Genomic DNA, 14,245 nt, shown 5'->3' with positions numbered 1-14,245 from the left:
GTGTCAGAGATTTGAGCCAAATTTTAGGATTTGGGCTACCTAAAATTTCTATGGAAAAGTTTAGGGGGCATTTGAGTTTTCAGTGAAAGACAAAATGAGAAGGTCCTCATCATTTCTTTCCTAGTAACCTCTTGATTACTATCTCTGCCTTTGACCTCCTGCCCAACCCTACCCTCAACCCAAATCCATCCTCCAAGCTCACACAAAGGAGATCCTTCAAATGGAAATTCAATTCTGTCCTAACCTACTCACAGCTTCGGGGCTTTATGCTACCCACGACTGATAAATACCAGTCTGCCCTGAACTTGATCATGGTATTTCCTGCCCATGACATCTTTCCTCCACCTAGAACACCTCCCACTCCCACCCTGTCCACCTGGCAAATTCCCACTCAATATTCATGAACAGAATAGCAGTTTCCTTCTCTGTGAGTATTTGCAGGATTGCTTCCTAATAGAGAACACTGTACTTATAGGACTTACATCCTTGCAGTTTTTTTAATACCTTTTTACTATGAGCTCTCATAAAACAGGAACTATATTTATGAACTTTTGTATTCTGGACCTAAACATGGTCTCAAACACAGAATGGATGCTCATTTAATAATTTGTTTTTCAAATAGTTATTGAACTCGCATTGTGTGCTAGAAATGCAGTGTTCAGTGAGTACCTATTGAATGAATGATGAACCTTTCAGGACTTCTAACTATAAATAATTTAAGAAAATTGTTTCCATTTCTGTCCTATACTGCTCTTAATTTTAAAAATTAAATTAATTGGGGCACCTGGGTGGTTCAACTGGTTAAGCGTCTTGACTCTTGATCTCAGCTTGGGTCATGATCTCACCGTTCGTGGGATTGAGCCCCATGGTGGGGCTGTATGATAACAGTACAGAGCCTGCTTGGGATTCTCTCTCTCCCTCTCTCTCTACCCCTCTCCTGCTAATGCTCTCGGTCTTAAAATATATAAATAAAACTTTTTAAAAAATTAAATAATTAAGACACTTGAAAGACAAGTTCACAAGTTTCCAATAATAAACTTCAAATTCCAGTGCATTTGGTGAAAAGAAAGTTCCTTGGCCCAGAAGTCAAGGGACTGAGCAATAGCATGGGCTTGGCCATGTCATTCGACTTCTCTGAATCGCAACCTGCTCACTTATGAAACTAGAGGTATAAAAGAAATAGTCTCCAAGATTTTCTCCATCTCAACATGGTAAAAATCTGTAAGCCCTTCAATACAGCAGACTTTTTTCAGAAGTTACTTCATGACTCATTTATGTAAATCATACCACCACTATCCCTTGCTCCTTCTCAGAGACTAGTCATCCTTTGTGATATGACTTCCTCCACTTTCCAAAGCACACCCTTGAGTCTGATTGTCTGACAGCACCCTCTACTCTATCACCTTCCCATTGTGGTGGATATGTCTTGCGTCCCTTCTCATTCAGGATCTTACCCTTTACTAGGCTCACATGACACCTATCATGCTGGGATGTTGATGACTGATATTGTAATGTCTTACCCTCCTGAAGGATATTTATTTTTGAAAAAGATTTTTTGAGAAATAATGCTTAACTCTGCTTCATAAAGCATATTGCTTCCACAGAAAACTAGTCCCTTAGGATATCCCATAAAAATAAAACTCTTTAAGACTTGTACAGGTCATAGGGTGGGTACATGCCAAAGCTGAGTGTGAGCCCACACTGGCTGACTAAAAACTCCACATGCTTAACCATTGTGCTGCACTGCCTGGAACAGAATATCTGGGTGCTTTGCTAATAATAGATACTTGTTCCAGACCAAGTTTTTTAGCAGATTTTTCCCCCTCTTTATTAGGTTGCCTTTAAGATGTACCTGGGAATTACACCAAGTGTGACCTGTAACAATCCAAGCAGAACTGAATTTTCCCTGATCTTAGACAAGAATCCTCTGGTGGAGTTTGTGGAAGAGCTCCCTGCCGGGCGATCATCTCTGTGCTACTGCAATTTACTCTGTGGGATTATCAGAGGTGCCCTGGAAATGGTAAAGCATATCTATTTCATTGTGTTAGGTATATTCCTTATCTCGTGCTGTGTAACAGATTACCCCCACATACAACCGTTTAAAACAACTAATATTTATTATCTCACACAGTTTCTAAGAATCAGAAATCCCGGAAGAGTTTTGCTAGGTGGTTGTGGCTAACAGCCTTTCAGAGCGTAATACACACATGATCCGGCTGTTGGTCCCTTCAGGGCTGCAGTCCCTGAACACTTGACTGAGGCTAGACGATCCACCTCCATGCTCACTCACGTGGCCTCACTGGCTGGCTGGCAGCTGGCTAGAGGCTTCATGAAAGTCCTTGCCCACATAGGCTCCCTGGTAGATACAGTCACAACAGGTGCTGCTGGCCCTGGTACTGTGTGGGAGGGCCCTACCTGAGGGTGTGTGAATAACAGGAGGCAAAGATCACTGCAGTCGATTTTGGAGGCTGGCTTCCACACCTGAATTATTCATTGACTGAACAAAGACGGTGAGGTGATTCGCATCTGTGAAAAGGCACTGAGCTCTTGGTTTGGGGAGTAGATTCCCATGATTCATTGCTTACATACAAAAACCAAGAGCACACTGTATGTTAGCCAGTTTGACAACAAATTATAAAAAAAAAAAAAAAAGATATTTTTAAAATAAAAATTAATGAAGAGAGAAAAGAAATAAGAGATTTAAAAAGGCCTGAAAAATAGTTTGAAATGTAGGAATTACATTATCAAAAAAAAAGTAGCACTGACAGAAATTTTCTAGTGAATTTAATTTGTGTGGAAAAGTAAGTAAATAATTGTGCTTCCAAACAAATCTAAGTCCAGATAATTATTCAAAAAAAAAAAAAAAAAAAAAAGGCATTGAGCGTACAAGATGAATAAGGCATAGTTGCTGCCCTTCAAGAGTTTCTGTCTAGTACAGGGGCACCTGGGTGGCTCAGTTGGTTGAGTGTCTGACTTCGGCTCAGGTCATGATCTTGTGGTTCGTGAGTTTCAGTCCCACGTTGGGTTCTGTGCTGACAGCTCAGAGCCTGGAGCCTACTTCAGATTCTGTGTCTCCCTCTCTCACTCTGCCCTTCCCCTGCTCATGCTGTGTCTCTCTCTCTCTCTCAAGAATAAATGAACATTAAAAAAAATAATAATAATAATAAAAGAGTTTCTGTCCAGTAGAGAAGTCAGATAGATGTGTAAAAAAGTGTGGATAAATGGCTAGGGGAGGACCTGGGTTGGGGTGGTTGGTAGGGCAGAGATAACTTCCTAGAGAAACTAGGATAAATAGAAGGTGAAGGCCATGGGGTAAGGGAAGCAGGGGAAAATAATGTTCCAGGTAAAAGGAATAGCATGTCCAAAGACACAAAAAGAATGTTTCATTCAAGGAATGAGAAACTTGAATTAATTCCATAGAGGTGACATGTAGATTGAGATATTGTCTCGAGTAAGGTTTCAATTCTTTACAGAGGCTTGATTTTTATTTTTTATTTTATTTTATTTTATTTTATTTTATTTTATTTTATTTTATATTTATATTAAATATAATTTATTGTCAAATTGGTTTCCATATAACACCCAGTGCTCATCCCAACAGGTGCCCTCCTCAATAGAGGCCTGATTTTTAAAAAGTGGTGGGGCACATTCATATGACAACCTTGGGAACAATCTAAAGATCGTTATATTGAAAGCAGCAGAGACCCATTATAGGTTTATAAAGAAGGGAATGGTATTTTGAAATTTGTGTTTTAGGAATTTTATCCCTTTGTCAACAAAGTGAAAGTATACAGGAGGAGGGTACAATGCTGGAGGGAAGAAGAGGGCAGTTAGGAAGCTGATGATGGTAACCTCAAGAAAAACCAGAATAAAGCCCTGACAATAGGAGTGGAGAGGAGATCGATGTGAACATTAATAAGGCAGATTACTAACTAATTAAACTTAAAACTAGGTTATTAGTTGACTGAAAGAGATAAGATTGGGAAAAGGATTCAGGAATTATTTAAGGTTCTGAGTAACCTGTAAGATGGTTGTACTGTTAACCAAGAGAGCAAAACAAGGAGGGGTACACTGGGGGTTGGGAAAGATAAAGTGAGGAGTTCAGCTTGGAAGATTCTAGAATTGAGGTGTCTAACATACAAAGAAGTGATGATATTCAATAAGCAGTTGTTTTACATGTCTGGAAGCCACAGATGTGGGCTGGAGAGTCATTGGAACTGTCAAAGGATGCCTAAGAAGTGTGTAGAGTAAGAAAGAAAAGAAGTCACAGGTGGAACCGTAGGAAGCAATAAAACATAATGAGTAAGTTGAAGAGAGAATACAAAGACTGCAAAGGATACCAAGAAGGAATAAACAGAAATGGGAAAATACAGGGAAAGAATGGAGTCAGAAACAAAGGAGAAGAGTATTTCAAGAGGTTCCTCGAAAAATTAAAAATAGAACTACCCTACAACCCAAAAAATTGCACTACTAGGAATTTATCCAAAGGATACAAAAATGCTGATTTGAAGGGGCATGCACACCCCAATGTTTATAGCAGAACAATCAACAATAGCCAAAGTATGGAAAGAGCCCAAATGTCCATCGACTGATGAATGGATAAAGAAGATGTGGTATATATATATATATATATATATATATATATATATATATATATAATGGAATACTACTCAGTGATGAGAAAGCATGAAATCTTGCCATTTGCAACAATGTGGATGGAACTAGAATGTATTATGCTAAGTGGATAAGTCAGTCAGAGAAAGAGAAATATCATATGATTTCACTTGTATGTGGAATTTGAGAAACTCAACGGTTAACATAGGGGAAAGGAAGGAAAAATAAGATAAAAACAGAGAGAGAGAGAGAGAGCAATACAGAGAACAAACTGAGGTTTGCTGGGGGGTGTGAGGGGTTAAATGGTGACAGGCATTAATGAGGGCACTTTTCAGGATAAGCACTGGGTGTCATGTGTAAGAGATTAATCACTGGGTTCTATTCCTGAAGCCAAGACTACACTGTATGTTAACTAACGTGGGTATAAATTTAAAAAAAGAAGAAGAGGGAGTGATTCCCAAGATCAAGGACAGCAGAGATGCTAAGTAAAACAAGACCTGAAAAATATTCACAACATGTAGGAAGGAAAAGGTCAGGAAGGACCTTAGTGGGATGAGAACCTGAAGGAAGAAGACAATCTGTCAAAAACTCTTGATCAAGGGCAACTTAGAAAGAGGTAACAGTCCACAAAGTCTAGTTTTTCCAGAAGCTGAGCTTTTAAAAGTGGTGGGACCAGAGAGTAGCCAAAGATTAGACATGATAATGAGGCATGCATATAATTTTCAATTATCTGTGATAATTAGAGGAAGGATATAATAACAGGTAATCCAAAAGAGTAAAACAATAGCCATAATGTATTATTCACACAGACCTTCCATGCTCTGTCCTACCAATTTTTTAGGCTTGCCCTATAATCAAGAAATCAAGAAAGAGGAAGGGAGATGTTCTGGGAGCTTATAGACAAAGGGAGGAACCATAAAACAAAGGCAAAAATAAGATAAATAATTCTCCAGTTTTCATGGACAACATTTGATTCTATATGCTAGTTGACAAATAGCTATCAGGCCTCATGTGGCCTCAGGTATCCAAATAGCTTCAACGTAGCCTCCTTGCTCATTTAAACTGACCTTCTGACAAATTTTGACAAAGACAAAAAAGATCTTATTGGGGCGCCTGGGTGGCGCAGTCGGTTAAGCCTCCGACTTCAGCCAGGTCACGATCTCGCGGTCCAGGAGTTCGAGCCCTGCGTCAGGCTCTGGGCTGATGGCTCGGAGCCTGGAGCCTGTTTCCGATTCTGTGTCTCCCTCTCTCTCTGCCCCTCCCCCGTTCATGCTCTATCTCTCTCTGTCCCAAAAATAAATAAACGTTGAAAAAAAAAAATAAAAAAAAAAAAAAGATCTTATTGGGGGAAAATGAGGGTGAACATAGCTCCTATATTAAGATCTTATTGGGGGAAAATGAGGGTGAACATAGCTTCTATATTTCAATTGCCTACTAGACCCAGGCTTTTTCACTTATTATTTGTTTTACCAAGTACTTTTGCTTTTATTTTATTTATCACAAGGACTTAAAATAGCTGAACAGATACTCTGTCAAGGGTAGTCGGTCAGCAATATGATGCTCTTATGTGAATACCTTTTAATGAATAGACAAGTAAGCCCTGTGGGATCACTTCAATGTATGGAAAGTGGGAAATTCTTTATGGTAGAAAAGAAGGGCTGGATATCAAATATTCATGTCTGTAATTTCAATCTTTAATTTTGTATTTATAATTTATTTAGTTGATACTTTTTCAAAGCTCTCAAAGTCGTGATTGCTACATGTTGTTAGCACAAGTGATGCTATTTGGCTGATGACAGAATGATTGATAGCAAGTTCGTTGGAAAGAAATCATTTAAGAATCCATTTATCCTTGGAAGTTCTGCTTGACAAGGCACATTGGGTCAAGGCTATAGATGAGCTCTGCACTGTGAGCAAAAGTGGGCCCATGTCCCTTGACTTCCCCGGAATCCCCCGGGTTGGGCCACCACCTTGGGTGGCCTGGACCACCCTTCTCTCTGCAGGCTCACACCACAGAGCTGACCCACAGCCAGATCATGTCTGGAGGACACACAGTAAAGGGCCCTTCATTCATGAAGCAAACTCTTTTTTTTATCATTCCATAAGGAAAGTGAGCCCCTTATTGGTTATATAAAGCTGAAAAAAAAATTTAGAGAGTTTTTTAAATTTTTTAAACCTAAATGATGCGTGCCTGTTTTGTTTTGTTTTTTTCTCTTTCCTAGGTTCATTTGGCTGCTGACGTTACATTCTTGCAAGACACACTGAAAGGCGACCGTGTGACAGAAATAGGAATAACATTTCTGAAAAAGCTAGATGAGAAAAAATACAGACGGAAAAAATGAAGAATTGCATGCAAAACGCCACAGGGTGGCCATTTGAGGAGTTAATATTATCTAAACATATATAGCCATAGAAATTTTGAATTGTTTAATAATAGCATGGGATTGAAAAGGCTTCTATATCCACCAGAAATTTGAAGTGCAGGGCACTAGGAGTTAAAGCTGTTTTCTTTCTTTGTTTATAAATCACACTTTTTTTTTTTAATTTTTTTTTTCAACGTTTATTTATTTTTGGGACAGAGAGAGACAGAGCATGAACGGGGGAGGGGCAGAGAGAGAGGGAGACACAGAATCTGAAACAGGCTCCAGGCTCTGAGCCGTCAGCCCAGAGCCCGACGCGGGACTCGAACTCACGGACCGCGAGATCGTGACCCGGCTGAAGTCGGACGCTTAACCGACTGCGCCACCCAGGCGCCCCATATAAATCACACATTTTTTATCTTATGTCCATAAGATTACATCTTCAAATAACTCTTCGTAAGATGGGATACATGAATTTCACATATCATATAGTTCGTCCTAACAGAGTCTATTGATTTCATTTACTTATGGCAATGAAAAAAAATCACAACCAGCTACTCAGTTAGTATATCTACCCATTCTCATTGGAAAAATAGATGAAACGATACAATATAGAGTTCACTATATAGAGATAATTTCTAGATACTGTATAGAAACAGTGCCATTTATAATACCTTTCCATCTTTTTGAGAAACTATGGATACGATTTCTCTCATATATTGGCTTGGTTAATCACTTTAGCCTCCCAAAGTTGCTCTCTCTTGATTTATAAATACCAAGGCAAGCTGTTTATTTGGACGTTAATTTTAAAATATTTTTAAATAGCATTTAATTTTAATTAATTTAATTTTTAGATAGTATTAACCACATTTCTTCCTTTTCTCATGAAATATTGCTGATGGTCAAGCCAGAAAATCTCTAAAATGAGAGGTCAATAATGTTGTTTTTTTTTTTTTTTTTTTTTCAACGTTTATTTATTTTTGGGACAGAGAGAGACAGAGCATGAACGGGGGAGGGGCAGAGAGAGAGGGAGACACAGAATCGGAAACAGGCTCCAGGCTCTGAGCCATCAGCCCAGAGCCTGACGTGGGGCTCGAACTCACGGACCGCGAGATCGTGACCTGGCTGAAGTCGGACGCCCAACCGACTGCGCCACCCAGGCGCCCCAATAATGTTTTTTTGAAAGTACTTTCTTACCCCAAAGCTTATTAAGTTAGAAATTTTGCTGTCATTTTTATCCCCTAAACACCTTACAAAGCATACTTTGTACCCAGAACATATTTAAAATTCAAAATGGACTGGACACAATAATCGTTACCAGACCATCAGCATACAGGTAGCCTATATGTCGGTCCGGGATCTAGTGGGATCTTCAGAGAACTGAAATTACAAGTAAGCTATAATTAGTATGGGCCCATCAGTTAAAACTGGTGTAAGTGATATGACAGTGGTAGACTTCAGTTGGACTCGGGAGCCTGAAGACACTATCCCTCCAGCCTGAAGACACTAGTCTCTTTCTAGTGGATTCAGGTGATCCTAATTAATGGCTGATCTTGGGAAAGGCATATAGTGTCTCAGGCACACTCTCTCTCATCTATAAAATGGCACGGTTGGACATGATAAATATCTTAAATTATATAAATGAGTTTGAATGGCATTGGGGCGCCTGGGTGGCGCAGTCGGTTAAGCGTCCGACTTCAGCCAGGTCACGATCTCGCGGTCCGTGAGTTCGAGCCCCGCGTCGGGCTCTGGGCTGATTGCTCAGAGCCTGGAGCCTGTTTCCGATTCTGTGTCTCCCTCTCTCTCTGCCCCTCCCCCGTTCATGCTCTGTCTCTCTCTGTCCCAAAAATAAATAAACGTTGAAAAAAAAAATTAAAAAAAAAAAAAAAGAATGGCATCAAGAACCACTGCAGGGCCCCTGAGTGGCTCAGTCGGTTAAGCATCTGACTCTAGATTTCGGCTCAGGTCTCATGGTGTGTGAGTTTGAGCTGACAGCATGGGGCCTGCTTGGGATTCTGTCTCCCTCTTTCTCTGCCACTGTCCCCCTCGCTCTCTATCTCTCTCTCAAGATAAATTAAGAAAATAACAATAAGCTTAAAGAAAGAAATATTTTTTAAAAGAACCACTGAAATTCCACATTTTTGGACTTTAGAAGACGATGAGGAATTTCTTTGTTCCCTGCCTACCCAGCTGTCTCTTCAAAAGGACATTGAAGTGGGTATTAGGATCAAATAGAGTCCCTGGGGCAGCTGTAGCAACCATGGAAGGAACTTCAAACCAGTTCCACGGACGACCAGGAATAGAATCTGGAAGAATATTACCTGACATCAGAAGGGATATCACAGTGCCACGTATTTTAAACTGATGCCTCCAGAAGAATGTTTGCAATCAATCCCAAAACTTCTTTTGGGGATGTTTCCATCTGTTCAGTTTCCTCTTTCTCCTTTATAGTACACTCACCTCTCCAGGAACCCAAAGTCCCCATGTCTGAAGGCCTCTCTCTTCAATCAGCACTCAAGTACACTTCCATGCTCTGCAGTATTCTCTTGTCTACACTTTCCTCTCCTTTCTCTCCCAACCCAGCCATCCAAACTCCCTGGGGCCGCTGTCTTCATTACCCACCCACCTGAAGACAGCTGATTCTGATACTCTGATGCTGAGTGTTAGAACGGGTGATGGTTTCAGGATGAGTTTTGTTCTCCGTTCTTTGTTTTCCCTTACCTTAGAGAGGGAGACCAGCCTTTTGGATTGAATTTATGGTATAAACAGTGACCTATATCACCAAGAGAAAAGACTGTTCAGTAGTCCCCTCCACCTTATCCCCAGGGGATATGTTCCAAGACCCCAAATGGATGCCTGAAGCCACTGATAGTACTGAGCCCTATATATATACATATCTGTGATAAAGTTTAATATATAAATTAGGCACAGTAAGATGTTTATAACAATAATGATAAAACAATGATAGCAATGTACTATAATAAAAGTTGTGTAAATGTGGGCTTTCTCTTTCTCAAAATATCTTAGTGTGCTGTACTCACCCTTCCTCCTGTGATGCCGTGAGATGATAAAATGCCTATGTGATGAGATGCAGGCATTGGGACCTGGTGTTAGGCTACTATGGGTCTCTGACCAGAACTCAAAAGAGGTATCATCTGCTTCCGGACTGAGGTTGACTGATGAAAGCGAAACCACAGGTGGGGAGAGACCACTGTATTCAGTAAGAACTCCATCCTGAAGAATGGGAGAATCTAAAAAATGCCGTTCATAAGAATTAGAGCCACATAGATACATTTTCGAATAGCCACACTCAAAAAGTGAAAAGGAGCAGGGAACACTAATTTTAATAATATGCTTTTTTTAGACTAATTATCCAAAATATTATTTCAACAGTCAACATAAAAAGTATTGATGGGGCTCCTGGGTGGCTCAGTCAGTTAAGCGTCCGACTTCGGCTCAGGTCATGATCTCACGGTCCGTGGGTTCGAGCCCCGCATCGGGCTCTGTGCTGACCGCGCAGATTCTGTGTCTCCCTCTCTCTCTGACCCTCCCCCATTCATGCTCTGTCTGTCTCTGTCTCAAAAATAAATAAAACATTAAAAAAATTAAAAAAAAATTATTGAGACCACTTACATCCTTTTAAAAAGTGTCTTTGAACTCTGTATTTTACACTTTCAGCACATCTCAATTCAATGGTAAATTTTCAAAGCTTACAGTGAAATGTAGTCCTAACAAAACAGTAAAATTGTGTTTAATAGCTTCAATTTTTTTTTAATTTAAATGAACTAAAATTAAATTAAATTTAAAAATTCATTTCCTCAGTCACACTAGTCACATTTTAAGTGTTCAGTAGCCATACGTGGCTAGTGGCTACTCTAATATACAGCACAAGTCTACAATTCCCAGTCACAGACCTGTAGGGTCTCCTTGACCTTCGACACAAAGTATTAATGGGGAGGATCCAAGTTCGTAGAGAGGGAGAAAGGAGACAGAAAGAAAAAGGTCTTTCTCAGAGACCATCAGAGATCAATGAAATGCTTAGTGGTGATCCATAAAAACAGAGAGGCTTCTAGGTAAAGATTTCATACTAAGGAAAAGGTGCACACCATCCTCTGAGTTCCAAGTGTATTTTCACCCCCTTTGTGTGAAGTTGAGTCTTTCTTTCTTTTTCTGTCTTTCTTTCTTCCGAAAGAGAGAGAGAGCAAGTGAGAGAGCATCAGAGAGAGAAGCCGAGGAGGGGCAGAGACAGAGACAGAAAGAGAGAGGGAGAGAGAGAGAAAAGCAGGGCTCACCCAAAGTGGGGCACGAGCTCACCTGATGTGGGACCCAAACTCACAAACCATGAGATCGTGACCTGAGCCAAAGTCGGATGCTTAACGCCTCAGCCACCCAGGTGCCCCTGAAGTTGAGTCTTTCTAATAAAGACCTTGTGGAAGTTGCACGGTGTAACTAAAGAGGTATAGAATATGTTTATTTCATAAAGGCCTTCACTCTGTACCCCAGACCCTGATCAGTGCAGAGGGAAGCGAAAAAGGAAGAAAGGTTGGGGGCAGAAAGATAGTTTATTGCTATTCAAATGACATCACCAGATTGCTGCCTGAGCTGTTTACTGGGGAGACCTGCTGTGGTTGCCTATTCACTTATTTAAAGTTGCCAAGAATCAGAAATACTTCCCTCAGCAGCCTGCACAGTTGTTTATTGTTTTCTCAAATCTCTTAGGTTCATCCGTTAGTTATTAGAAGCCTGGATCTCTTCAGCAGTTGGAATGGACGATTATAAATAAGCGGAAAGTTCCCTCTTCTTCGTTTATGAAGGATCAAAGTAGAAATATGGGAAAACAGATGCATGAAGTGAGAGAATGTCATTAAAACATTCGTAACCAAAGGGGCCACTTTAATCAAGATCTGCTAAATGTTAAGTAACAAGTAAATGCTGGAAGAGATCGTATTATTCATTGTTAAGGGTCTGTCAGTTGGGACTGTAGACTGAGTGGTGATCATATTCCACTGTCTCATCCACCAGCTAGGGAGGCTAATTAATTTCTCCTCAGTAACACTGAAGTCCATGATGAAGGCAGTAGCCTTCCAGCCCTAGAAACCTGGTATGACAAACATTTCCTTCTTTAAAAAGAGAGGCAAACTTTGCTTATTCTACTTGGTTGCATATTAAAAAAAAAAAAAAAATCTGTCCAGTTGCTATATTTCTTCATTCTGGTAAACCTTCCAGAACTTTAGCTGGACATGACCAGTGGTTAATCAACAGTGGCTATGGCAAAACAGTCAACAGACAGAAGGAAAGGGGTTGCAGCAGTATAACGTGCCAGTCTATAATCAAGGCGACACCCAGTACTGATTCTATCAGCTATAGTCACCCTAAAATTGAGAATAAGGCCTGGCCATAGCAATCACTAGCAAAACTTTATTTTTTAAGTGCTTCATTAAGAGAGGAGGAGGTAAACAAAACACATCAAAAGTTGGAAATCCTTCACTAAAAACAGGTAAGAAATAAATGTCCTAGGATAATTCCTTGTTCCCCCTCAAACTGAAACTCTTTCCCAATTAAATCTTTCTTTGCTTTTCTTCCTTCAGTTTCTTTTGTCTTCTGTTTTTTTTCTTCTAGAAGCTCTGTTGCCACGACATATGCTTCTTTCTTTTTCCTAAAGAATCTTCCAGCAACTCCTTTACTTAATCCTTTGTTCCCCTTCCATTTCCTTTACATTCATTATGCTTCATGTAATGGGTATTTGTTAGCTGCATATATCTCCACTAATAGAATGACACTTTCCTGTTGAGGTGTCCACCATTTTATTAGGCCACCCATCCTTCAGGAAAAGTCATCTCTATCCCCTGCTCCACTGCTATCACCCGCGCACAGTGGCTCTTTCCCAGTTTAAAATCACTGCCTTGCCAGTCGGATCGAAGCCAGTCAGGACATGGCATTCCCTAGCCCACAACCATTGCTGCTGACACAGGGCAGAGGTCCAGGATGAATGGATTGAAAGAAGAAAAGTCTGCCTGTTACATGAGCTAATAAATTTACCGTATTCTTTTAGCGAGTAGTGTTATGTTTCACTGCATAATTAGTATGTGAAAGGTCAGATAATTTGCATCATATTGGAGAATAGCAAAGAGAATAAACTTTATTATTACATTTTTCACATGGTTGAATGCTCAACGAAATGAAGTTGGATTTACAACAGCTCTCCTCCTCACAGAAAGGAAAGGGCTGTGGGAGACGGAGAATAGAGAGAGACCGGCATGATAGTGTGCGTCCACCCAGCACACAAGTCCCAGAAAGGGGAGATCCCACAGGAAGAAGACCTTTTAAATCAGTGGTAGCTCTTTAAAAACAAACAAAACTCATACATTTCTGGTACGTCAACTATTTTTCCTGGAAACTTAAATCACTTCAGGAGTCACCTGGGGATTGCAAACTCAGAACAATCCCGATTTCCGGAGACTCTCAGTGGCCTCAATCTTTCAAGCCAGCAGACTACTTAGTGACTTTGCTGTTTCTGTGCAGTGCTTGAATGACATAGAGTTTAATGGCTTAAAAGAGGAAACGCTAATTCCTTGTGGCCTGTATATATCAAACAACAGAGGCACCTGGAAATGCTACTTTCTTGGTTTGGGATTCAATTAAGATTTTTATCAGGTGCTATGCACATTAATTATATGCTGTGTCACTTAATTTTCATAACAATCTGCGAGTCATTAGGTTGATAACAAAGACAAAGTTGGACAGGAAACTACAAAGGAGTTCAATTTGCTGGCGCTTTCAGTGCATCAAAGAGGCTAGAGAGTAGTAGGAGTGGCAATGGCTCTGGAGTGTCTCCTGTCTCTCTTGGGAGGCTGAGGGACCACAAGGAGGCAGCTTAGAAAAGAAGCTAATAAGCTTTGAATATTTTGAGTTTGAGGTGCCTTTGAAGCATCCAAACAACATCAGATATCAGATATTCAGAAAAGAGGCCTGAACTGAAGACAGGGTGTGGAGTCATCAGTACACGGAAAGTAGTAGAAGCAGTGGATGTGGATGGCAACATCTGGGGAGAGCATGGACCTCAGGAAATATAAGGAACAAAGAATCTGTAGAAATACCACCATTCAAGAGGCCCCAGGGAACGAAGAGCACAGGTGAGACCGAACTTTTCATTCACAGACGGAGATGGAAGAAACTGGTTACATGAAAGCTAAGAGTCTCAAGGAGAGCAGAGTGGGCAGAGACATTAGATGCCACAGAAAAGCCAAGAAAGGCCAGAAAAGGGACATTGG

General features: G+C 40.4%; 1 protein-coding gene and 1 long non-coding RNA gene across 2 annotated transcripts in view; both read left to right on the top strand.

Moving 5' to 3' along the window:
• TRAPPC3L (trafficking protein particle complex subunit 3L) overlaps positions 1–7,137 on the top strand; it is a 40,968-nt gene extending 33,831 nt beyond the window's left edge. Inside the window, exons 4-5 of the mRNA XM_045499349.1 lie at positions 1,835–2,020; positions 6,837–7,137. Coding sequence (XP_045355305.1) covers positions 1,835–2,020; positions 6,837–6,956 — 306 coding nt within the window. The 3' untranslated portion in view covers positions 6,957–7,137. The remainder of the gene's footprint in view (positions 1–1,834; positions 2,021–6,836) is intronic.
• Positions 7,138–11,575: 4,438 nt separating this feature from the next.
• The window catches only part of LOC123608904, a 40,652-nt gene continuing 37,982 nt past the window's right edge, over positions 11,576–14,245 (top strand). The window contains exon 1 of the long non-coding RNA XR_006717507.1: positions 11,576–14,107. This is a non-coding gene — a long non-coding RNA (uncharacterized LOC123608904). The remainder of the gene's footprint in view (positions 14,108–14,245) is intronic.

This window comes from Leopardus geoffroyi, chromosome B2, assembly GCF_018350155.1.
Source record: "Leopardus geoffroyi isolate Oge1 chromosome B2, O.geoffroyi_Oge1_pat1.0, whole genome shotgun sequence".
In the NCBI taxonomy this organism is placed as follows: domain Eukaryota; kingdom Metazoa; phylum Chordata; class Mammalia; order Carnivora; family Felidae; genus Leopardus; species Leopardus geoffroyi.
This window is presented reverse-complemented; position numbering and strand designations above follow the sequence as displayed.